The sequence below is a fragment of the Hermetia illucens genome, chromosome 4 (assembly GCF_905115235.1).
Source record: "Hermetia illucens chromosome 4, iHerIll2.2.curated.20191125, whole genome shotgun sequence".
Classification (NCBI taxonomy): Eukaryota; Metazoa; Arthropoda; class Insecta; order Diptera; family Stratiomyidae; genus Hermetia; species Hermetia illucens.
In genome coordinates, this window is record NC_051852.1 from 130,714,034 (window position 1) to 130,740,821 (window position 26,788).

Genomic DNA, 26,788 nt, shown 5'->3' on the forward strand with positions numbered 1-26,788 from the left:
TTCCTTTCTTCAATCTTATTTATTCTTATAAATATTCATATATTTTTTTCGATACAAATATTTTATTTTTCAGCTTTTTATTTTAAAAATCCAATTAAACAGTATTCACATATTTTTCATAAAAACAATACATTAAAATTAAAATAATAACTTTAACGCGACAGTAAGAAGCAAAAATAACATTTATAAATCTTTCTTTTGGGTATCGGAACTAGAGATCGAAGATTAAAAGCAAAAAGAGTGTAATAAAAGGATACATGTACAAATGCCATTGAAATGACTGTCCATAAAAGTGTAGAGAGAGGTTATTGTTCTCATGTTATCTTGTGGAAAGGAAAAACCAAAGAACTGAAGCAGTAAAACGTTAAAATAATAAAGGATATGTATAATTAGAGGAATTGAACTTAAAATTGTTTTATGAATTGTGTTGGTTTTTGTTTAAAATATTTATAAATAAGAGAACAAAGCACTGCATTAAAATTACGCGACTAATTGGTGGGATTAAAAAAAAAATTATTTCTCCTCTGAATATTCATGGACGAAAACACGCTGTAAATCTTTCTCCGAAAAAGATAAAAACGAAAGTGATATCTAACATTTATGACGATTTATCACAAAAGGTTCAAAGTGATTACGACACTATTTTTCCATATAGTCTGGTATTACTGTATTAAAATATGACTTTAATAACTTAAGTTCTTCCATTTATTGACCATAGATTTCGTGTAAGCACATTTCACTGATTTACTTAAAAAAAAAAAACTTTAAAAAAACTAGAATATTTTAAATAGTACGCGCACATTTGTGAAAACAACTCCTTGTCGACGGGTCATCACATTTCTGTATTTTTTACTCTGGAATTTGAACTGATTTTTTTGTTAATAACTTACCCTCCTTTGAATGTGCAGTACGTCTTGCGATTGACAACACACATTGAGAGCGTAGTAACGAATGGAACGTAATTGAGGCGAATCCACCGATTGGAGGACATATTGCCCAGTGAACGATTTTGCCTATAAGGGAAACCTCCAAATTCGATTAAAACCTTTGAAAACTCTTTCCCTGGCAAGATTACAAACTCAATCTCAATTACTACTGCTGCTGTTACGTATTCAAGTGTTCATATTTGCACTCCTTGTCGTCGCATTGACCCATTAGTTGATAGGGACATATGATGCCGTTCGGATTAAATGATCTGAAAGATAACAACCAGAGAGGCAGAAACATCTATTTTTATCACAAAAACATCAAATGTGCGAGGAATGTTTAGAGTGTTATTTCGAGAGAGAGCACGAGAATAAGTATCGTATATTGAGTTGATAGCAGTTGAGTACATAGCGAGAAACAGGTTCAGAAGAGGAACTTGCAGCATAGTCTCAGGATATATATACTTCAGTACTACATGGAAAAAACGCTCACCCTCCACTACTGCTCGGGAAGTCCAGTGGCGAAACATACTCGTTGCTGTGCTGCAAAACTCCCTTTGACTTCTCTTTGACCTAAAAATAAAATTCGTAAAGCGGCAGCAGACATCCCCACATTCGGCAAATTACCTCCAATTCATTAGCACCGCAGATTCGATTATAAAAATGCATTTTGGCATTTGACGGACCAGCAATTACTTCACTTGTGCAAGCCTCATCTACAGCTTTTCTCCTCTCAAGGGTCCCAGGTTCCATTTTATCATTACTTCTAAGGCTATCTACTCTACTTTGTACATTTTGTATATCACAAATATTCGACATAGAACTCTCTTCCGTTTGTTCTGTTTCTACAGTGATTTCATTTGATGCTCCAGCGGTATCATCGGGAGAGCTCTTGTCGCTCACCAGTTCAGGCAGAATTGATGATAAGTTAGGGTCATGGCAATGTTCATTTCCACTTACCATACTGATAACGTTGTTGGCATTGTTTTTAAGGCTTACCGAAGTTAAAGAATCACATGCTGTCGCCTCACTAATTCTTGAATCCGTAGACTCCATGAAACAATCAACTTGTATGGCTTTGTCCAACATATCTGTTTCCGTAGATGTTTCTGCATCGACTTTTTCATCAGTCAGTAGTTCCATTTCATCCGATTGTCCAACTTCTTTCAATTTTTTGATTTCCAGTGATAGCTCTTTTGTTAAAAAATTGATTTTCTTTTTCTGCTCCATATAAAAACTACTAAATTTTACAAATAGAAAAATACAAAAGAGTTAAGACGTTGTTCTGGTGAATTTTCAGTTGGCATTTCAGAACAAAACAATTCCAGTGAATATGAGACGCCATCAAACTGAATATTTACAATATAATACGTGGATTTTATCGATAATTCAAATTTAGAATTTTAAAACAATCTGGAAATATCCAATCCGATGACCATCTCCTATTCCCCTTGGCAATGACACATTGAATCTAAACAAATGATCTTGAATGTAAATTACTTATTCCGTTCACTGTCCGATCGTTTGCACAGGTCAATTGACAACTGATTGAGTTGCATTGTGCGATCCTTAAGGACGAGGATTCCCTTGTACGATGAAGATATTTTTGGAAGAATTATTGACGTTCTTTGTTCTTTCTCTTTTATTTTCGTCTCCGTTTCCAGAACTGCCTTCTTTAGTTTTTCCAACTCATGCTCCAGACGTATCTTTTCGCGTTTCTCATCTCGTACTGCAACTACCATCTGCGTGGTTTTCCTTATGTTTTCAACCAAATCGGAGCTAGGGACAAATTGTGCCGATTATAATTTTCTATCTAAAGATTTCTACTTATCCGTGGATTTACCTTGTTTTTCTGAATTCTGCTTCGCATTCCACTTCTGTTTTCAATTCCAATGATGGTTTTAGAATCGAAGATTCTCCCTTTTTGTTTTGAATTAAGTTAGAGTTTGTTAGATTGTTTGCTGGTTTCCTTAAGGGGACGGTTTTTGCGATGACCTGCGACGTTGTAATCAACACGGTCTTCGGTTCATTTACTAACGCCTTTGGCGGCTGCAACTTTGTTGCAGCTTTGGCTCGAAGAGGAAAATTAGTTGCTACCGACGGTGTCGCTTTAGTCTTAATTTGATTAAGATTTTTCTTAACAACTTTTGCCTTGACTACATTTGATACAACTTGAGTTGGTTTCACTTGCATTTGTGTTGTTTTTGCAACGGAAGCCTTGGCAGTCACTGAAACAGGCTTGACACCTTTCGTCGCTATCACCAGCTCTTGGTTCGAATTAAGTTGTGAATCTAATGGCTTCTTCTCATCAGAGGCGGTGCCCTCGGTATGAGTAATTCGTTTAATGAAATTATTTTCCGTTGACCCTTTTATGGGTTTCGATTTGAAAGGCTTCTTTACGTCTTCAACGGCTTTTGTTAGAACAGGCGGGTCCGAAGGTGTGCTTAAGATGTTGTTGTTTATTGTTACTGTCAATGAATTTCCTTTAGAAGCGGTGATTTTTTTATTACGAGCTAATTTCTGTTTTTCAAGTGCTTGCATGCGGTTTATAAGCCGACGGTATTCCAATTGGGACGATAATGGAAGATGTCGAACAGCCTGAAAATGTTATTTTCTTGAGGTACTTTTTTATCTGAAGCTAAAGTTTGGAAAAAATACTGAATTCATTTATATTGGCAAACATCCTATTTGGTAAACACAACGGAAGAGAAAAGATGTCAGTTACACGTCCACCACGAGGCCCCAACTCCGCCATGCTATTAACGTAGTATGCTGGTCCCAAGCCCAGGTAAAGGAGGAGGGTTTGAGGCAACGTACTCTGTACTATCCTCAGTAAAACAAAAATAAAATGCTGAGAGTAGGGAAAGAGATCTATAGAGTATAGTTAGAGTTATTCCACTATGCTAAATCCTACCTGATCTCTCTTGGTGACAGGTCCCGCAACAGGCCGACCAAGAAAGTGCATACAATGTCGTTACAAGCACCAGGATCGGATCGAGTCACAAGCCTCGGAAAAATGCTAGGGCATCCACCTCAGTCGACGCGGCAGGACGGGCCCCGGTCCTGTCGAGAAATGGGCAAGGCTTCTGACGCATGGACGGCGTCAGGACGTAAGCAAGTTAGTCCGAACAAAACGAACGAAACAAATACGTGTCTACACGCTAAATGTTGGTACCCTAACTGGAAAGACCGAGGAACTCGCAAGAGCCCCATCAGAAAAGGCGAATTGATATATCCGCTCTGCAAGAAACCCGATGGTCTGGTGCACAAAAGCTGCGACATTGAACGCGACGCGGTAAAAATGGCTATAAACTTCTCTGTTTTGGTAGTGCATGCACTCAATATAGTGTTGGCATTGCCATCTCATAGGGTTTCCGTGATGCCATTAAAGAAGTTGAACGATTTGATGATCGCACTATTCATTTTTTCACCGCGTACGTACCAGACAGGTCGACCTGATGCCGAGAGAGATGCCTTCTGGCAACTTCTCAATGAAAAGACTTGTCACGTGCCTGCTGACGTTGCCAGCGACCTGAATGGTCATGTGGGTGAAAAGGCAAACGCTAACATCTGCCATGGGGGAAAGGGGTTTGGAGCGCGCAATGAGGGTGGTGAGCTTATAATCGATTTTGCGGACACCCATGACTTATGTACTTATGAATACATGGTTCATCAAACGATTGTCCCATCTTCCTATATTTTACAGTGGGAACAGTAAAACGCAAATTGACTATATTCTCATAAGACGCCGACATTTTACCACTGTCACTGATTGCAAAGCCGTTCCCTATGAGACCTAGCACCTCAACATCGACCATTGGTTGCCATCCTGCGAAATAAGCCACCGATAAAACAGCGTGAGGAACGCACTGGCAAGAAGAAACGATCTCACTCACAAGATTACCGACCATTACGAATGTAGAAAAATCGCAGAACCAAATGAAAGACACGATCCACAAAGCGGCCTCTGCAACCGTCGGCGTTACCAAGCTGGGTAAGCGGTACATCAACCGAGATACTTGGCTTTGGAATGATGATGTTGAAATGAAGATCCGTGAAAAGAAACGCCTCTACCACAAATTTCTCCACGATAAAACACCGGTCAATTGGCAGATTTATAAGAATGCCAACCGGGAAGCAAAGAAAGCAGTCGCTGTCAGCCGAGCGAACCATTACAAAAATCTTTACGATAAACTGGACACTCGGGATGGCGAGAGAAATCTGTATTGACTTGCTAAAAGCCGTAACGAACGTACAGAGGATATTGAACACTTCTGTTGCGTTAATGACAAGAACGATACTTTGCTTACCAACCGTCGAGCCGCAACGGATAGATGGCGAGACTACTTCAAGCAGATTTGAACTAAAGAATTTGCTCATCCTCCACTTCCATAATCACTGCCAACATTTGGACCAGTTCCACCTGTCAGCGCAACTCCTCGGGCTGATTCCAGTTAACCCGTTGGGGAATTCCGTCCCCACGTACTCGAGGAGGGCGATCAGACCTGCAAGGGACTCATCTGAAGTGGTTCTGCCACGAAGCCTCACCGGAGGTTATCTGGTACCATGGGAACCGGGATGGCCCTCTGAGAGCATATGCTCCAGGAGAATTCTTGGAGGATGTGCTCTCGGCCCGGTTATTTGCGGTTGGCCCCCTAGTGGGAGTTTCATGGTGGTCGTGGTTATGCCTACATCGCGGGCAGAGCTCCTCGGAGCTCGAGCGTGAAGTTGCGCTGTACAACTCGGGTGCCGTATCCCTTAGTTGCGGCAGAGGTGTTAGATAGGCCTCGCATCCACTGGTATGAATGCTGAGCCTGCACTCAGTATAAACCAGGACCGCTGTGCTTGCATGGCGGGGCTCTGATTGTGGTCCCAAAATCAATCCGTGTCCGAAGAGGACCGTGGGATTATGCCTACCCGGCAGGTACTCACGTTAAACCCCCAGGACTTTCATGTCAGCGCAACTGGTGCGGTGAGGAAGACGGGGCGGCAACCCTGTCGGCCAAACCAAAACCAAGTGGCCGAGGAGAACCTCCATAATGGTGGCACCGGGAGACGCTGTACTCACTTTTGCTTGCCGGCCGTGATGCAGTAGGCGCACGCTCCAAAGACTTAATCAGGGCGATCAGACCCGCGTCTGCACGGGGACTCATCTAAAGTGGCAATTTGGTCACGAAACCTTACCAGAGGTATACTGGTACCATGGGAACCGGGATAGCCCCTGGACTCTCATACTTCGGGTGAACTCCCGTTGTATGTGAGTACAGCTCGGTTGTTTGCGGTTGGCCCCCTAGTGGGAGCTTCATGGGGGGTTGTTGGTTATGCTCAAGCGAGAAGAGAACTTCGGGCCTCGGCGTGGAGTTGCGTTTCAACACGGGTGCCGTACTTCTTAGTTCGGTAGAGATTTAGGTAGGTCTTGCATCCACCTAAGCCACCAGGCTAAGCCATGCACTTGGTATAGACTGATACCGTTGTTGCTTGTCACAGCGGGGCTCTGATTGTGGTCACAAAATCAATCCGTGTCGTCGACCATGGGACTATGTCTCCCTGACAGGTGCTCACGTAAAACCCTCAAGGACTCACTGTCAGCAAAACTGAAGTCAAGGAGGCAATAAAACGAATGAAATCGGGAAAGCCACAGAACCCGACGACATCCCATCTGAGCTCTGGAAAGCGAAGAGCTGGGACTCAGCACTGTGGCTTAAAGAATTCTTTAATCGGGTTATTGTGGAAGCTAGAACACCATCTGACTGGCACGACAGTTCCAATATGGACAAAGAAAGGTAGTCCAGCAGAATGTTCAAATTACTGTCCGATCCGGTTACTTTCCAATACCACGAAGATTTTTGGACGCATTCTTGACAACTGTATTCGCAAAATCGTTGAAATAACCACGATACAAGCCGGATTTGTCAAGAACTTCGGAACTACTGACGCAACAATCGCTGCGCAGTTACTCATGGAGAAACCCCGTGAGTAGCATTGAATTTCTGGTATGCTCTACGACAAAACTTAGTATCAGCAGACTCGTGCGCTGGGTTCAATTGCTCTATCATGATCCGAAAAGTAAAGTTCGAAGTAAGGCGGGTGTATCAAAATGATTTCGTGTCTCTGTTGGTGTTCATCAAGGAAGCGCCCTCTTTGTTCTTGTTATGGGCACTGTCACATGGGACATACAAAGTCCATTGCTTTGTGCAGATGATGTTTTCCTAGCGTCTAATAGCAAAACTGATCTTGAGCAACTTTTCCAAAAATGGAATGATCGCCTCATGCAACACGATCTCAGCTTGAATCTGAACAAAACTTAGTTTTTGACGACCGATCCCCATGAAACACACCAAATCACTGTCAGTGACCGAGAATCTGCCCAGACCTGAGCGCACAGCAAATGGAGAACTGCGTTATGAAATTGCTTCACACATTAACGCATTCTGGATGAAGTGGCGTTCCACAACTGCTGTTCTTTGTGATCGACGTATCAATGAACGTTTCAAATCTAAAATTTATCGGAATTCAGTCCGTCCTGTCGCTCTTTATGGTTCTGAGTGTTGGCCGAATATAAAAGACAATGAGCGGCGTCTTGCGGCAATGAAGACGAAGATGTTGCGTTTTAGTCACATCGGAAATGAGGATATCTGCGACCGAAATATAGAGTTGCAACGATTCGAGGAAAAAATGTAACAGAGGGGTCTTCGATGGTAAGCGACCAAAAGGCCAGCCAAACAACGGTGGCTTGATACGCTGGATGGGGATTTAAAAGCCTCGCGTTGACATCCAGATCATGCATTTGATAGATCCAAATGGCGAAACCGATCGTGACGAGCAGACTCCGCTTCTGAACGGGACAAAAAGAATATCATAGGCCACCTAGTAAAAATGATAGCTTAAATCACGTTTACCAGAATGCAATAGTACAATGTCGCATGGAAAAAGGAGTTTTTGAATAGAATGTACATATTGCGACGTTGGACAAAAGTTTGTTTCATTAGAGAGATGTTGCCATGTTACTGGCCCACAATCTGTAGCTTTTCTTTAACTGTATTTTTTTTTATTTTATAGGAACTAGCTCCTATGACCAAGGAATGGGGAATGCTTGAATTTAAAAGGATCATTTTGAATTCCACTAATCAGTAGTCGTAAACTAATTTTTTCTACTTAATAACAGAAGAACCTCTCCATTGGAAAATTGACGATTCATCTATGGACCTTGAAATATTTTTCTCTAATTAAATATTAAATACGAATTTACTCACCGCTGGTGTCGATGTGCTTTTCGGTTTCCATTCTGTTTCAGGGGTTTTCGCTTTCGATTCTGTTTCAGTGGTTTTCTCTTTCGGAGAATCATTATCTTTTTCGGACATCGATCTTGCGTTTTTCAAAAATTCCTCCAACTTAGCCTCAAAAATTCCATCGGCTTTAGTCTTCTGAATCGATTCACTGGTGGTTGCAATAGGTTCGTCTGCTTTCATCACGTTATTAGCACCTTTTGTTAAACTGCTATTACCAACTACGCATTCAGTCGGCGAATCACAGGGACTTTCCAAAGAAAGACTCTTAGGACTAGAAATATCATAGAATTCTTTATTTGTAGATGGAACCCGGTCAGCTAGTTTATCAACAATATCATCAAAGCTTTCGTCCGATTCCGATTCAGATTTGGCATTAAGGTTTATAACTAATCGCTTTACAGGTGGCACATCGATGGATGTAATTAAACGAGTATTTTCAGATGGCTTTGCCGTACGCAAGGTAGAAGTTGGGTTTTGCCTTATTAAAACTGTCTTTCTTTTTATCGGTGTAACTGATTTATGTATCGCTTTGTTTAGCAACTTAGCAGCAATAATTTGATTGCTGCTTATGAGTTTGCCATTTGAAACAAGATTTTGAGTCTTTAATTGAAGTGCTTCCAAGGTTGTTGATTTTTTCCTCTGACGTTTGTTCTCTGCAAGTGAAGATGGTTGAACAGCAGGAACTTTCGCTTGCACTTGAGATTTTTTGACTTCCGATTTTGATGATGAATTTTGTACTTTAATCAGATTAGCAGAGCTTGGCTTTAGGTGATTTGCGCTTCCCAAAACAATTGGATTTTTTGTCGGTAGATCAACATTACTTTCTAACTTTACAGGAGTATCTAAAGTCTTTGGCTTTATGTCGGCATCAGATTTGTTCACTGCTACATTACCAGTTTCAGTAATATCAGTGAGAGGCGACTTTCTAATCGGCCTTTGTACACTTTTCGTTGGGATTATTTGAATATTATTGGGCCAACTTCTTTTGGCAGTATAAATATTTTCTTTCACCTTCACGCTTTTCGTAACACTTTGACAATCGATAAGGTTTGAATTTTGAACAGCATCGATTGGTTCTGAAGGTATTTTTTGAGGAGAGTCCAATATCGGCAAAACATTCATATAAAAATTTGGAATACGGTAATCCACATCGCGTGGGTACTGAACATTAGCAATATCTTGTGAATCGTCGCGACTGATGGATTGAATGGTGGAATAGTCGCATTCTCGACTTTCTTTGCTTTCATTTGGGACACTTTTACTTTGTAAACGTTTCACGGCTTCTTTCAAAATTTCCGCTGTCTTATCGGGTGGCCCATGTGTAATATTCATTATGGCTTCTAATGGGTCGATAATAATACTTTGTTGGGAAGCTTTCGATCCTTCAACAGGTACATTTGGCTTATTCTTAACAGAATCTTTACTGAACTTGGGTGAATTCTTTTGAGCGAGAAGTAACGCTCTCAGTGCTAACACTTCCTCGTCTAAAGGCTCTGGCGAGGCATTTCCAGTGCTCTTTATTTCGACTTTTTCATCTTCATCTGTTTCTACGCATGCGCTATCTATTTCTTCCGGTATGGTTACTGCAGGCACTTGAACACGGATCGGTACTGGCGATACGATATGATTCGTCGGTATTGATGACAATGTTTGATAATCAGTCTCATAATTCTGGCTATTTGGAAGAGGTATCTCGTCGATTGGTTGAAAAGAAGTCCAATGTGGTCGTTGATCAACGAATTCTGGGCAAGAAGAATCACTGCTATCGACTAGATCCATATCAACGGGTTTCAAACTGGAACCGTCACTCACACTGATAGGTGATGCTATGGGACTTATATCCATACTGTTGCAAGGTTCGTTATCTAAAAAATGTTTTGGCGATGGAATATCGGAATCTACAACCACAATCGGTTGCAGACAGTCAGTTGGAGAGTATGGTTTTTTCTCCTCCATTTGCTTGCGTTGTTTCCGTTCACGATTTTTTTTCAGGAAAGCAGATTTAAGAGCAATTAGCCGTAGCTCTTGTATCTCCAAAGATTCAGAATCATCGCTATCTGCTTGCTTATCTGAATTATCGTCATTCACTTCAATAGGTTCTTCCTCGGCTTTGTTGTTTTCTTTAGAAACTTCTTTCACATTATTCATTAAGTTTCCTGGCAACTTAATTCCGACTGGTTCGTGACGTAAAGCCAAACGCAGTTCATCACGATCTAGTGAACACCACTCTTCATCTGAACTAAATTCATAATCGATTTTGGTCTTTTTGTTTGATTTCAGTCGTTCCTTTTTGCGTGGGTTCCTAGCATGTGTACTTTTCTCATATTTTCGTTTTCGCGATTTTCGAAAATCGCGTAATGATCGATCGGCTGATTCTGGTGGATCATAATCGCGTTTTCTAGCTGGTTTGAACACTACAGGACTATGTAATTGGTACCGTTCGGCTTGTCTAAGAACTGAAGTCGGTGCTTGTTTTCGCCTTTTTGGATGGTGGACTGTAGCCGAACTGTGAGGGTAGTCTTCTGAATCAGATACGGTAATTATCGGATGTCCGGTGTAACGATCATTTGCAGAACCTACGTCTTTTTAGAAAAATCTTAATTGCTTAGAAAATTATTTACATAAAAATAATGTATACAAGTTTAGAAGAATATGCTAAATATCAGCAATTGTAAGCAATGCAGGTGGTCAAAGGGTAGTATAGGTCCCACCCACGATGGAGCATAAAACCTGGGAAACGCCTGCTGAACCAACACCAACAGCTCTACTACCAAACCCTATTTGCACCTCCACGTGGTGACCGCTGGGCGCTCTTTCTTAACGAAAAGCTGCAGACGGAGAAGGATGAAAGCAAGTCTCCTGGGCCTAAAAACCGGACAAATTGTACCAACTGGTCCTCCAGGTTGGGGGTTGGATAGGGCTGACAACCCTACACGGAAAACAACTTATTACGAAGCCACAACAGGAGCCTCGGGCTGGACAGATAACACGACGAACGACGGCAACGAGAAAGGAATAACGGTTTGCCCATTTTCTCTTGGCACGTGCGCTCCCTGTACAGAAATGAAGCTCCTGAACAGTTAGCCGATATCCTATCCCAATATAGGGCTGATGTAACAGCATTGCAGGAGATGCGTTGGACAGAGACCGATTTCCTGGAGGAGAGTGGCCATCCAGTAAACCATGTGCTCGGAGCAGGTTTCTTAGTCATCCAAAAAATGCTGTTATCGGCTTTGAAAACATAAGCGAACGGCTATGCACTCTGGGCTTGCGAGGCAAATTTAGAAATATAAGCCTCATTAACGTTCACGTCCCTACAGAGGAGACTGCAGAGTTGGAGAAGGATACCTTCTACGAGGCAGTATAACGAACCCTCGAAGCCTGTCCCAGATATGATATCAAAATCATACTTTTAACAGCCAAGTAGGAAAGGAGCCCGTGTCCAGGCGATACGTTGGCTCCCATAGCTTACACCAAAATACAAATGATAACGGACTGCGAATCATTCAATTAGCAGTGTCACATGAAATGGTTGTTGGAAGTACCCAGTTTGCGCGGAAAGTGGTCCACAAACATACATGGGCCTCTCCAGACGAGACTGCTTTCAACCAAATTGACCACGTGTTGATCGAACGCCGCCACATCTCAGCCTTGATGAATATCAGAACGTATAGGGGGGGCAATATAGACTCAGATCACTATCTTGTTAGCATGGTACTCCGAGTTTGAATAACAATACCACCCAGAATCCCCTCTGAAAATCAGGTGAGAGTTAACACTTATCCACAACACAGCCCTCCGCGACACCTATAAGAGGGAAATGGGTGACGCAATAACTGCAGTTAACAGAGGTCCTGAAGATGAAGCATAAACAAATAGTTCTCACAACCACCTGAAGAACGTTATCATTGATACGGCCACAAGGTCTGTGAACTCGAAAAGTACATGGAGCAACCGCACCAGACGCGCAAGTTTTACCAACAAGTCAGCACAGGATGAAGCCTTACACACCTCGATTTTCATCCTGCTGAGAAAAAAAGGGAAATATGATTTCCGACAGAATGGGCATATTGGAGCGATGGGTTGAGAACTTTGATGAACTACTGAACAACCAGAACAGCGGCGAATTGGAGGTCCCCCCACCTAAAGACGACGGACAAATACTGCCACCACCAAGTATAGAAGAAATAGTCCGTGCAATTCATTGGCTTAAAAGTCATAAGTCGCCAGGAGCCGATGGAATTACAGCCGAATTGGTTAAATATGGAGGCGACCAATTACACCAAGTGGTTCATAAACTTGTGCTTAAGCGAATCAATGCCTGAAGATTGGCAAAGAGACATAATCTGTTTCATACATAAAAAGGGAGATATCACGCAGTGCAGCAATTATGGAGGCATTACTGAGTACCATCTATAAAATTTTCTCCGCTAACTTGCTAGGACGGATAGTCCCATATGACCGGAACATCATTGGCCCATACCAAAGAGGCTTCACTCCAGACAAATCAGCAACAGATCAGATTTTCTCTCTGCGGCAAGCGATGGAAAAACTGTTGGAATATGGACCCCAGTTGGACCATCTATTCTCGACTTAAAATCGCCTATGATAACATAGCCATGGAAAAACTGTACACGGCCATGCGATGCTGATGATATCGACATCATGAGAAGAACGACCCGAGACGTACAAACTGTCTTCATTCAGATCGAGCAGGCGGCGCAAGATCTTGGGCTGCACATCAATGAAGACAAGACAAAGTATATGGTGGCAACGTCAGCACCGAAAACCAACCAACCAACAACATCAAACCGTACTGGTCAAATAGGAAGACTAGGGATAGGAGAATACAACTTTGAGACCGTTGATAATTTATCCTATCTAGAGTCAAAATTCACAACCGATAACAGCTACGATGATGAAATCCGCGCACGATTGTTGGCAATCAACAGAGCCTATTTCAGCTTACAAAAACTGTTCCGCTCGAAACGTCTCACCAGTCCTCATGTATTCCTCGGAAACTTGGCTTCTTAACAAGAAAAATTGCAAACTCTTGGCCGCGTTCGAGAGAAAAATCCTCCGAAGAATTTTCGGCCCCCGACATGAGGATGGACGATTCCGAAGCCTACATAACGACGAAATCTATGAGCGATACTATGACCGTCAAGTTGCGGATAAAATCCGGCTTAATAAATTGTTTAGGATAAGTGAGGGATCCTAAGTCCACAACCACTTGTTGTTGGACCGGACCAAATGGAGAGCAACTTACTCCCACGTCTCTTTGGTCCGCGGATCCCTTGTTTGGGGCATGGCACCCAGGCATTGCAAAAATTATAGGACAAACTTTTATCGAAACCAATAGTTTAATAGCTTAATAGGTTACGTGGGCGGGTTACTTAATCCGTATGGATGAGGATGATCCAGCCCGGGAAGTCTACAAGGACCATATCTATGGTAGAAAGAGAAGACGAGGCAGACCCTGCCTGAGATGGAGCGATGGCGTAGGTCAGGACGCCAGACAGCTTTTAGGAATATCGAATTGGTGGACTTCGGCGCAAAACCGTGATGTCTGGAGTTCCTTATTAAGGCAGACCTAGATCGGATACCGGTTGTTGCATCGTTGATGATGATGATGTAAGCAATGCAAAGGACAACAAGAGAAACCCATAAAGCAAGCCAAAAAGGTAGAAATAATTTTGACAAATGAACTTCCAAGAACATTGCTTGATATTAAATTGACTTCTTCCAAAATGAATCGTTACATATTTATGACAATTACATTTTTACGACGGTTAAACCAACATTGTTTTCAGTTTTTTCCCGGCGGTTGACACAGCAAAATCCGTAGCTTGCAATTGAAATTCAGTTCCACTTTCTTAGTTAATTCAACTCATATGATGAGCCTAAAAACGGGACAAATTGTACCAACTGGTCCTCCAGGTTGGGGGTTGGGTAGGGCTGACAACCCTACACGGAAAACAACCTGTTACGAAGCCACAACAGGAGCCTCGGATAGGACGGATGTTAAAACGACGGACCCGGCAACGACAAAGGAACAACGATTTGCGCATTTTCTCATGGAACGTGCGCTCCCTGTACAGAGATGAAGCTGATAAGCAGCTAGCCGATACCCTTTCCCAATATAGGGCTGATGTAACAGCGTTGCAAGAGATGCGATGGACAGGGACCGGTTTCCTGGAGAAGAGCCACTACACCATATATTATAGCGGCCATCCAGTAAACCATGTGCTCGGAGTAGGTTTCTTAGTCAGCCAAAAAATGAAACCTGCTGTTATCGGCTTTGAAAGTATAAGCGAACGGCTATGCACTCTGCCCTTGCGAGGCAAGTTTAGAAATATAAGCCTCATAAACGTTCACGCCCCTACAGAGGAGACTGCAGAGTCGGAGAAGGATACCTTCTACGAGGCAGTAGAAAGAGCCCTCGAAGCCTGTCCCAGATATGATATCAAAATCATACTTGGGGATTTTAACAGCCAAGTAGGGAAGGAGCCCGTATTCAGGCGATACGTTGGCTCCCATAGCTTACACGAAAAAACAAATGATAACGGACTGCGGACTATTCAATTAGCAGGGTCACACGAAATGGTTGTTGGAAGTACCTGGTTTGCGCGGAAAGCGGTCCACAAACATACGTGGGCCTCTCCAGACGGGACCACTTTCAACCAAATTGACCACGTGTTGATCGAACGCCGCCACCTCTCAGCCTTGATGAATGTCAGAACATATAGGGGGGCCAATATAGACTCGGATCACTATCTCGTTGGCATGGTGCTCCGAGCTCGAATAACAATACCACCTAGAATCCCCTCTGACAATCAGGTGAGAGTGAACACTGAAGCCATCCACAACACAACCCTCCGCGACACCTATAAGAGGGAAATGGATGCCGCAATAACCGCAGTCAATAGAGGACCTGGAGATGAAGCATCAACTAATGATCTTCACAACCACCTGAAGAACGTTATCATGGATACGGCCACAAATATACTTGGCCCCAGCCGCAAAAGGAGTCGGAACGGCTGGTTTGACGATGAATGTAAGCTAGCAACGGAACGGAAGAATGCCGCATACCGAGTAATGTTGCATTCTCAAAGAACGCGGGCACGCGCAGAGACTTATCACGAACTCCGTCGAGCGGAGAAGCGACTTCACAGACGGAAAAAGGAAGCCTGGGAGAACCAACAAGTCTGTGAACTAGAAAAGTACAGGGAGCAACCGCACCAGGCGCGGAAGTTTTACCAACAAGTCAGCAGGATGAAGCCTTATACACCTCGATGCTCATCCTGCCGAGACAAAGAGGGAAATCTGATTTCCGACAGAATGGGCATATTAGAGCGATGGGTTGAGTACTTTGATGAGCTACTGAACAACCAGAACATCGGCGAGTTGGAGGTCCCGCCAACTGAAGACGACGGACAAATACTGCCACCACCAAGTTTAGGAGAAACAGTCCGTGCAATTCATCGGCTAAAAAATCATAAGTCGCCAGGAGCCGATGGAATTACAGCCGAATTGGTTAAATATGGAGGCGACCAGTTACACCAAGTGGTTCATCAACTTGTGCTCAAGGTATGGGACAGCGAATCAATGCCTGACGATTGGCAACGAGGCATTATCTGTCTCATACATAAAAAGGGAGATATCACACAGTGCAGCAATTATAGAGGTATCACGTTGCTGAGTACCATCTATAAGATATTCTCCACTATCTTGCTAGGCCGGATAGCCCCATACGCCCAGAACATCATTGGCCCATACCAAAGAGGCTTCACTCCAGGCAAATCAGCAACAGATCAGATTTTCTCTCTGCGGCAGGCGATGGAAAAACTGTTGGAATATGGACAACAGTTGCACCATCTGTTCATCGACTTTAAAGCCGCCTATGATAGCATAGCCAGGGTAAAACTGTACACGGCCATGAGAGAATTCGGTATCTCGACGAAATTAATAAGACTGACTAGGCTGACCCTGACCAATGTGCGAGGCCAGATAAAAGCAGCAGGATCACTCTCAAGACCATTCGACATCAACAACGGTCTACGACAAGGGGATGCGCTATCATGCGTCCTCTTTAACCTGGCCCTCGAGAAGGTGATCCGTGATGCTGAGGTGAATGCAAGAGGTACGATCCTCTTCAAGTCCACCCAACTACTGGCCTATGCTGACGATATCGACATCATGGGAAGAACCACCCGAGACGTTCAAACTGCCTTCATCCAGATCGAGCAGGCGGCGCGAGATCTTGGGCTGCACATCAATGAAGGCAAGACAAAATACATGGTGGCAACGTCAGCACCAAAGACGAATCAACCAACAACATCAAACCGCACTGGTCAAACACAAGCACGAACAAGAATAAGGATAGGGGAATACAACTTTGAGACCGTTGACAATTTCTCCTATCTAGGGTCGAAAATCACAACCGATAACAACTACGATGATGAAATCCGCGCACGGTTGTTGTCAGCCAACAGAGCCTACTTCAGCTTACAAAGACTGTTCCGCTCGAAACGTCTCACCATAGGGTCAAAGCTCTTACTGTACAAGACTATGATCTTGCCAGTCCTCATGTATTCCTCGGAAACTTGGGTTCTTAGCAAGAAAAATTGCGAACTCTTGGCCGCGTTCGAGAGAAGAATCCTCCGAAGAATTTTTGGCCCCCTACATGAGGATGGACGATTCCGTAGCCTACACAATGACGAAATCTATGAGCGATACCATGACCGTCCGGTTGTGGATAAAATCCGGCTCAATAGGTTACGGTGGGCGGGTCACTTAATCCGTATGGATGAAGATGATCCCACCCGGAAAGTCTATAAGGGCAATATCTATGGTAGGAAAAGAAGACGAGGCAGACCCTGCCTAAGATGGAGCGATGGCGTGGGCCAGGACGCCAGACAGCTTTTAGGGATATCGAATTGGTGGACCTCGGCGCAAAACCGGGATGTCTGGAGTTCCTTATTAAGGCAGGCCTAGACCGGATACCGGTTGTTGCGCCGTTGATGGTGATGATGATATGATGAAATCGCTTTTTCATTTATCACGTTAACCTTTCATTCGAAATAATTGTGAAGATTGTGAAATATTTTCAAAATTATTGGCACTCGTTGCCTAGTCAGCTCAGTTGTGTAATCGATCGTTAGAATCAGTTATGAAATTGCATTTGCAGGACTAAGTGGACTAGTGGTTAAAAATTTAGTCGCATTTTGTATTTGGTGGTGAAATAAGTTGAGGCGCTTAAGTAATCTCTTCTCTTGATTGCAAGCGATTGCTTTGTGAAAGTGAATGTGTTTTTCCTGTTACCGTGATTGTTACTGATTGACATTCATCAAGTTTTGGTAAGTAAGGAAACGGATTCAATGGTATATTTTTAAACATAAACTTAGCTTTTTTAAACCGATTTCCAAAATTTCGTATTACGAGGAATATAGGAAAATTGTTTAGTTGAGTAAAAACAGCATTGCCTAGGCCCCGACTCTGAAAACGATAGCCTAAGAAAAAAATTATCCCGGCTGCCTCCAGATTCAGATTACAAAGCCCAGCAAGGTATTAGTTTCATTTGCTATAGGATGATGATTGAAGGAACCTTAGTTCTAGATAATTTCAGCAAAAATATTGCAAGAGTTGCTTAAAATTTAATTTTGGTAGGCTTAAAAGTGATGATGTGATGCGCAATGCTAATGGAAGGATAATTTTACTTGCAACGAATTATAATGATGAGTATTGTTTCCTCCTTGCTCCAAAAGTTTCTGGCTTCACATGTGTAACTCGACATGATCGCTGATGGTTATTGTAAGAACAACCACTACTGTTACTTATTGGAAGTTTAGTACATCAATGTAAATAATGTTCTACAATAATGTGTTCAGTATAAATCTGATTGCATACCCACGGAAACAATACACTCCTTGCGCCCCAGGACCGTTTTTGCTCGGGTATATTCGCAATTTTTCAACCAAGCCGGCAACTAATCTTAAAGTTTGTATAGTGAGACCCTTTTATGGAAATCGGACTGCCAATCTAGAATGTTTCCGATCATCAGCGACGCAGACCAGATACTATCCGTTCTCCAACGCGTTTAAAAAATGTATCGAATATAAAAATGACAATATAAGCTTTTATCATAATGCAAGGAATATCTGCGTACTATACATGGTCCGCATCCGACCTTGTTTTTATCACGACCTTGAAGATCCTATCGCCTTTTCCTTCTAGGCCCGAAACTATGTTTCCCTTATTTACTACTATTATCTACCAAGTCTCTTATAGTAGCCTCCCTTGCTGAGCAAATAATCCCTGAACGAAAATGAATGTACAGTGTCCGACGAAAAAAATGTTCGCATTGCGAGTGTGAAAGAAAATCCAAGTTCAAAAGGGGTTTTTCGGGTTTATCATGAAGCTGGAGAATAAAGTTGTGCTTCATGTGATTGCATGTGAAGTTCTTATTATTTACACCAACAGAAGTTCTATGCAAAGAATATGGTGGAAAAGAAAGTTGAAGTTTTGAGAGAAAAGGTACGTTCGTCGAAGATTTGTGTGTTAATAGTAGAGTACAAAAAAACGTCGAAAAAAAAACATATACGCAAACAATTTGTTACACCATTTGTTGTGTCAAATTAGAAAAATTAATTTTCGTTTTTTTTTATTTTCGTTCTTTAGAATTTCGTATGACCACCTTTCGCCCTAATCACCTCTGCAACTCGTGCGGGCATCGATTAGTATAAATTTTCAATAAAATCGTCCGGAATTTCATTACGCCATAGCTTTTCTAAAGTTTTTCTAGATTTGCTTTGCTCCTTATCGATCTTTGTTGCCGTCACCGCTTCATGAATGCCCATAAGTTCTCTATGGGGTTCAAAGCTGGACTGTCTCCTGGCCATGGCAGCGACTGTATACCAAGCTCCTCTTTCCAAGATGTTACCCGTGAATAAGAACCGTATTGAGGATAAAACAGATAAAAAATTTGACACGGGAAAAATTTCGTTTACTTACAGTACGAGCTCTATGACACAGAGCCGAATCGTCCTGAAACATTACTTTATCAAAGTGTTCAGGCCAGGTCTGAACAACGCAATCTCCGATAACTTTTTTTGTACTTTTCTGCGCTGACAGCACCACTTAGAAACGAAAAACTTACAATTCCTTGGGTTGTATGCATCCCCACATCATTACTGAGGGAAAATAGTGTGCAGTTCGTACAACACACTGGGAGTCAAATCTCTCTCCTTTTCTTCTTCGCACTGGGGACGGACTGACAGATCCGATTCGATTGAGTTTAGACACATCAGAGAACGCAATTCATCTCCAATCGTTCACAGTCCAGTCACGTCGTTCCAATGACCAATTCAGCCTTTTTTTCGAGCATAGCCTTCGTTAAAATCGGCTTTTTTGCTGATCTTCGATCTCTGGGTCCTAATTCATTCAACCCGAATTTTTGCTAATCACTTGCACATAGAAGAGCAGACATCAAACCATGTCCTCGAACTCATCAAAGTAGAAATTGGAGAAACGTAGCACAATATACGCCGTTTATCTGAACCGACACGAAGCTGCCTCATGCATGATTTACCGCAACAAGCCCATGTTACTACTTCACCAGTTTAATCTGCAATGCATACATTATTGCAATTGGTCCCATAGGGTTCACTTTTTTCCAAATTCCTTTCTTTCCTTAGACCCACCTAGACCATTTTATCCCAATGCCTTCTACATTGAACAACCGATCAACGCCCTTTTGAATGCTACCGCGAAATATTCACAAATGATCAGGATCGGGGAGAAAAAATCCTGGGGCGGAGAAAGGACACCCCCTCTATATCATAAAAAAAAATACAATTTTGTTGTTTTTATTCGAACTCCAAAGGAAATTCCGGGCCCGGAAACAATCACCTCCTTTCCCCTTCCCTCTCGTCAGGGTTGGTTGATAGTAAGTGTAGTCCGCCGTCATTTCAGATAGATGGTGACAAGATGATTAAATGTTCTGTCCACTTTTTGAAGGTTGAATAATTGCAAAAAAATAAATCGATGACTACTTTATTGCAAGGCCAGCAAAATTTGAGCGTGAGAAATGTAAAAGAGCCATTAAAACCAACGGTTAATACTCCGATGAATATCACAAGAACATTTTCAAAAATAAAATAAAATTTCATTATCTTAGTCCAATTTTAGCACATACTGCTATCTTCCACAAAACACTAACGAATCAAACAGAAAATGATAACAGGACGAAAATTCATAGACCCTTTTTCAAATGCGTGTGGAACATTACATAGATTTCCTAATTTCTCATGACCGCGGTATGCAGTCTTCGATAATACTACTCTCGCTCACATCTCAAGACATTCGTGGTTTAGTTACACGATAAAGAAGCTTTTTTTCAGCACTCAAACCACAATGGGCTCGATTAACCCTTCTAACGGAATATCCCGGATTCATTTATGCATAGCAGTGTCGTCCGTTAGTGGATGTGATGCTGCCCGTTGCATTTGGAGCAAGTCATCATCATCATCAACGGCGCAACAACCGGTATCCGGTCTAGGCCTGCCTTAATAAGGAACTCCAGACATCCCGGTTTTGCGCCGAGGTCCACCAATTCGATATCCCTAAAAGCTGTCTGGCGTCCTGACCCACACCATCGCTCCATCTTAGGCAGGGTCTGCCTCGTCTTCTTTTTCTACCATAGATATTGCCCTTATAGACTTTCCGGGCGGGATCATCCTCATCCATACGGATTAAGTGACTCGCCCACCGTAACCTATTAAGCCGGATTTTATCCACAACCGGACGGTCATGGTATCGCCCATAGATTTCGTCATTGTGTAGGCTACGGAATCGTCCATCCTCATGTAGGGGGCCAAAAATTCTTCGGAGGATTCTTCTCTCGAACGCGGCCAATAGTTCGCAATTTTTCTTGCTAAGAACCCAAGTTTCCGAGGAATACATGAGGACTGGCAAGATCATAGTCTTGTACAGTAAGAGCTTTGACCCTATGGTGAGACGTTTCGAGCGGAACAGTCTTTGTAAGCTGAAATAGGCTCTGTTGGCTGACAACAACCGTGCGCGGATTTCATCATCGTAGTTGTTATCGGTTGTGATTTTTGACCCTAGATAGGAGAAATTGTCAACGGTCTCAAAGTTGTATTCTCCTATCCTTATTCTTCTTCGTGTTTGTGTTTGACCAATGCGGTTTGATGTTGTTGGTTCATTCGTCTTCGGTGCTGACGTTTGCCACCATATATTTTGTCTTGCCTTCATTGATGTGCAGCCCAAGATCTCGCGCCGCCTGCTCGATCTGGATGAAGGCAGTTTGAACATCTCGGGTCGTTCTTCCCATGATGTCGATATCGTCAGCATAGGCCAGTAGTTGGGTGGACTTGAAGAGGATCGTACCTCTTGCATTTACGTCGGCATCACGGATCACTTTCTCGAGGGCCAGGTTAAAGAGGACGCATGATAGCGCATCCCTTTGTCGTAGACCGTTGTTGATGTCGAATGGTCTTGAGAGTGATCCTGCTGCTTTTATCTGGCCTCGCACATTGGTCAGGGTCAGCCTAGTCAGTCTTATTAATTTCGTCGGGATACCGAATTCTCTCATGGCCGTGTACAGTTTTACCCTGACTATGCTATCATAGGCGGCTTTAAAGTCGATGAACAGATGGTGCAACTGTTGTCCATATTCCAACAGTTTTTCCATCGCTTGCCGCAGACACCGCAGAGAGAAAATCTGATCTGTTGCTGATTTGCCTGGAGTGAAGCCTCTTTGGTATGATGTATGATGATGTTCTGGGCGTATGGGGCTATCCGGCCTAGTAAGATAGTGGAGAATATCTTATAGATGGTACTCAGCAACGTGATACCTCTATAATTGCTGCACTGTGTGATATCTCCCTTTTTATGTATGAGACAGATAATGCCTTGTTGCCAATCGTCAGACATTGATTCGCTGTCCCATACCTTGAGCACAAGTTGATGAACCACTTGGTGTAACTGGTCGCCTCCATATTTAACCAATTCGGCTGTAATTCCATCGGCTCCTGGCGACTTATGATTTTTTAGCCGATGAATTGCACGGACTGTTTCTCCTAAACTTGGTGGTGGCAGTATTTGTCCGTCGTCTTCAGTTGGCGAGACCTCCAACTCGCCGATGTTCTGGTTGTTCAGTAGCTCATCAAAGTACTCAACCCATCGCTCTAATATGCCCATTCCGTCGGAAATCAGAGTTGGAGCAAGTCAGCACCAAAAATCTGATGTCTGATGATAGGCGAGGCATTCACATAGAAAATGTTCCGTGAATCCCACTTCCTCATTACAGGATGGACACGTATCATCTTGGAGAATGGCTATTCTAAACTTATGCCCCGCTAGTGAATTATGACCATTTAGAATGCCCACGATTCTTCTGTAAGATTTCCTGCTTTTCGATAGCACAAACTTTGCAGTATGTTTGCTTGGTTCTGATAGGAAAAGTTTGGTGTATTTAGCAGCATTAAGGCCCTGACACCTGCCAAACGCCGCTTATTTGGTGCCTAAGCTGATCCAAGCAGAATCATTTTTCTTTTTCAACTTAGGTTCGAACCAAGCTAATTCGCAGCCATGTTATGTTTCCGAGTTAATGAAAGGGAACAGACAACGTTTAACTACCCAGAGCCCCATTTCCATCACGGATGGTGCCCAACATGGCGACCAAGGCCACTAGATCACACGGCTTACGAAAAAGTCTTTTCTAGCTCCAGGCTTTAGTTTTGGGAGTGCCAAGAAGGAATTGCTGTTAGTATCTCAGAATTTTGTTCTTGATTTGGCTTCACGTGAATAAAATGATCAACAAAAGTATTGGAAAAGTAAGAACGGATAGCTGAGTGGTTAGAGCACAAGGCTGTCATACGGAAAATCGCGGTTCAAATCTCACTGGTGGCAGTGGTATTTGTATCGTTATTTGACGCGGATACCAGTCGACTCAGCTATGAATGAGTATCTGAGTTAAATCAGGGTAATAATCTCGGCCGAGCGTAATGCTGACCACGTTGCCTCCTACAGGATATCCTGTAGTCTACCGTTACGGCCTTGAATGAAGTGTTCTAACACACTTCAAGGCCCTGATCCAATATGGATTGTTGCGTCAACGATTATTATTATTATAAGAGCAATAAATGGAATCTAACGATAATATGAACTGCACTTTAAATGTTAAGCCTAGCCGCCTTGGCATCAATTTTAGCTGTAAGGGGGGATTTTGAATTGAGAAGGCTTTGAATCACATCGGGGGAAACTTCGGTTCAAGTTTTTTCACTACCTTCCAGAAGTCAGTTTTGGGGAATGCGGGACTTGGGCTGAAGTGAATCAGTAGACGAAGATGTGGCGTTAGACTAGTGGCTTTAACACGTATAGGGTTGCACCCATCGTGGAAAGAAAAGTCAATAGTGCATGGAAACAACTTTCGATAGGCATATGGTTATCCTGGCGGAACATTAATACAACCGTGAAGGACCAATATACTGGTTCTAGTATATTGGTCCTGATTTAGTTGTCTTGTGTACCTATTTTGTCCAGTACCTCAAAGACGAACAACATTGTGGCAGTGTTTTATTAAATGGGATATCCATTTTTGGACCCCGTGACAGTGATGGGGATTTAAATTTGCTTTCAACGATATACTGTGATCGGGAGAGAGAACTGACAGTGGATAAGCTACACATTAAAAAGTGGCGAATTTCAGAGCTCAGTATACGTACCTCCGTTGTAGTGTAAACAACACATTTTTTTGTGTCTCAAACATGTCAAGTTTTCTGCCCCAGCTTGCAGGAAGCTTTACTTTTTTTGTTTTAATTGGAATAAAAAAACATGAAAGTTATTGACGGTTGTGTGAAGTTTATGGGGAGCCTGCTCCATCGCAACAAACATTTGAGTACTGGTTTCGATACTTCAAAAATGGCGATTTTTACTTTGAAGCCAAGAAACGTCTTGGACAACCGAAAAACCCAATTGAATGGATTATTTGATTCGTGCCAAATCCAAGAAGAACTTGCGGAATCATTAAGAGTGACCCAACCAGCCATTTCCGCGCGATTAAAAGCATTGGGAACGATCAAAAGGAAGAAATTGTGTACGATACGAAATGAAGCCGATAGACGAGGAAAAACAACCACATGTTGCAAACTCCGTCAAAGAAACGTTGCGTTTGTGCTACTCGACCCGCTATTCAGTCCACACATTTTCCTGATCAATGACGTATGGCTTGACTGACTGTGTAGCCGCTTTTGCTATCTGTGCAGTTCTTCTTACTTATTTTTAATTTTCCAGGGGCAATTTACTTACATCACTTAATTCACTTACATCAACTATATAATATTCTAAAATTAATAATTTCGTTTTGATTTACCAAACCCTACGCACTGTATGTGATAACAATGTATAATATTGCATGACAGGTCAAAAAGGAACGTTGACCTTACACTTACAACTTGCTCTGGTCACATATTGTGGAATACAGGTGTAACGTTTTCTTTCTGGTTAAGGCGACTGTAATTGCATTTTTGCATGGAGGATTAGCAGGACTGAGACCGACTGATCGATATACAGGAGAACAGCTGGATCGGGGATTTGGTTGGCTGGGAGATAAGATACTCTCAGAAAGAGTTTCGGTAAATAATTGGACTGGATACTACGAGCGTCGCCTGTACTGTCAAGGAAACATTCTTTTTGCTGTCCAAATCTCTTTTGTTGTATTTTCATCTTGGAAGTGTGTAAATTTTACATCAAATGGGATTTTGGGCTGTAGATTTTCTTGAGGAGTTCGTTTTCGTGTTTGGTGGAGTGCGGAAAGAAGTTTTTTCATGGAACTCAGCGACTGTACATTCAAGTAATGATATAATTAGACTTTCCCGTGTGCTATTGGATTTTAGAATATCATCCAAGATATTGGATGATACGTTCAAATAATATGCAATAGACTTTAGGAACAAACATGGTGAGTTGCACGTCTGATGTTTCATGCAAGACGACGTCATCAGAAAGAGCGTATCCAAGGATAATTTCCGATGATTGGATGAAAATAGTGGCTAACGATGTACAATGCTTTAAATAATCGCAACTACTTTTTTTTAAAAAAAAAAGTTCAATTTTACAAGAAAATCCAAAAATAATTGTATCCTGCAAATGAATCAAGCAATATTTACTTGTTGTGGGTCAGTTTCATTGACAGTGAGGCTAAGACAAATTAGTAGTTTCGATGGTGATGGCGAATGCGCGGTATCACTTTCAATAATTAGTGGATGCGTTCTATTACTATGAATAGAGCGAGATAGGGTACTTTTCCCTCTAGCATTACAGGACAGATTTCAACCAGATCATCGTTCCAATAAAAGGGAGGGATATAAGCCATTTATTAACAGTTGTATAGCGTCAGCTTGGAGAATTTTTGTCTAATAAGTCGGATTCAATGGAGATAATGTACATTAGCCACTTTGCAGGCCGAATTCTTCTAGATTGGGTTAATTTTTTTGGTGTTGTCTTGAGATGAAACTTTAAGCAGCTCCCCATGCGTTTTCTGAAGTAGAGAACACATTTGAACGTCATATTATAAAAAAAAAAAAATTGAATAAGTTTGTCACTCGCCCATCTTTTGTGTCTCACATAATTGATTTGAACGTTTAGGCCCACCGTGACATACAAAATTTATTTTGTCCGAAAATGCAGAAGTACCAATTTCCAGAAGAACAAATAAAATAAAATCCACGAGGAAATTGCGGATAGCATTGTGTTGATAAGGAATTGTTCGCTGACTCTAATCTGACTCAATTCAAACAAGTCTGGTTATCGCTTGGGGTATCGATAATGATTTAAGTATATGGTGACGATTGCTTATTCGTATGTTATCTTTTCGAAAAATTAACAACCGAAACTGTTCGGCCTTATTTCAGGATGCAATTGCAGATGTTGTACTTAGATCCCTGCACTTTGCCCTTGCTTACAATTGCGATTAAAATGGCAGATCATTTGTGATATCGTTTTTTGTTACTTTTAGGTGATTTGTTTTCAGAGGTTATACACAAGAACCTGTTAAAGTAGGTCTCAATTCAGACTGAACAGAACAAATGATCCGCCATCGAATTCCATTCGTATGCATCGACCCGCGACCTTGACAATATAAAAATTTTCGAATCAGCCCCGACTTACCGTAATTATAATATCCGGAGATATTCTCAAGTTTCTCTAGTTCCGAATTACGCGCTTCTAATTCTTCAATACGTTTTCTCATCGACCACTCCTCATCCGAAGATATTATGTCCTCGAAATCATCAACGATTTCACCCTCCTCGCGATTTTCGCCGTCATTATTTCCGCGACTTCCATGCGAATTTTCCACTCTTGGATCTGTTAAGTCCACCGAGACACCCATATTTGGGCGAGAGTAGGAAGAATAAAAGATAACTTAGTTGGCCTGAGGACACGATGAAGACTCCGTTGGACCTTTTGAAATTAAATAAAATTAAATGGAATATGTCGACTGAAATCGCCCGTCCGAGATCTTAATCTTGGGTTGTTCTGATGTAGATG

At 42.3% G+C, this 26,788-nt stretch overlaps 1 protein-coding gene across 3 annotated transcripts; it reads right to left on the reverse strand.

Moving 5' to 3' along the window:
* Positions 1-26,788, reverse strand: LOC119653606. Of its 3 annotated transcripts, none has more exons than XM_038058368.1 (7): positions 26,408-26,788; positions 8,180-10,791; positions 2,770-3,524; positions 2,427-2,705; positions 1,554-2,166; positions 1,420-1,499; positions 1-1,195 (listed from the first exon to the last, which is right to left on the reverse strand). In XM_038058368.1, the coding sequence occupies exons 1-7, from the start codon at positions 26,628-26,630 to the stop codon at positions 1,105-1,107; spliced, it is 4,653 nt and encodes a 1,550-aa protein (XP_037914296.1). In that variant the 5' UTR covers positions 26,631-26,788; the 3' UTR covers positions 1-1,104. The 3 variants fall into 3 exon arrangements, with proteins under 3 accessions (XP_037914296.1, XP_037914295.1, XP_037914294.1); XM_038058367.1 differs by having other exon boundaries at positions 1,554-2,163; positions 8,180-10,797; XM_038058366.1 differs by having other exon boundaries at positions 8,180-10,797.

What these genes read in the sequence shown, in the direction of transcription:
- LOC119653606 (XM_038058366.1), bottom strand. Translation starts at nt 26,630, where the DNA reads ATGGGTGTCTCGGTGGACTTAACAGATCCAAGAGTGGAAAATTCGCAT. An exon ending in CTCCGGATATTATAATTACG is followed by an intron (nt 10,798 to 26,407) that starts GTAAGTCGGGGC and finishes TTTTCTAAAAAG; the next exon opens with ACGTAGGTTCTGCAAATGAT. An exon ending in GCGGTGCTAATGAATTGGAG is followed by an intron (nt 1,500 to 1,553) that starts GTAATTTGCCGA and finishes TTTTATTTTTAG; the next exon opens with GTCAAAGAGAAGTCAAAGGG.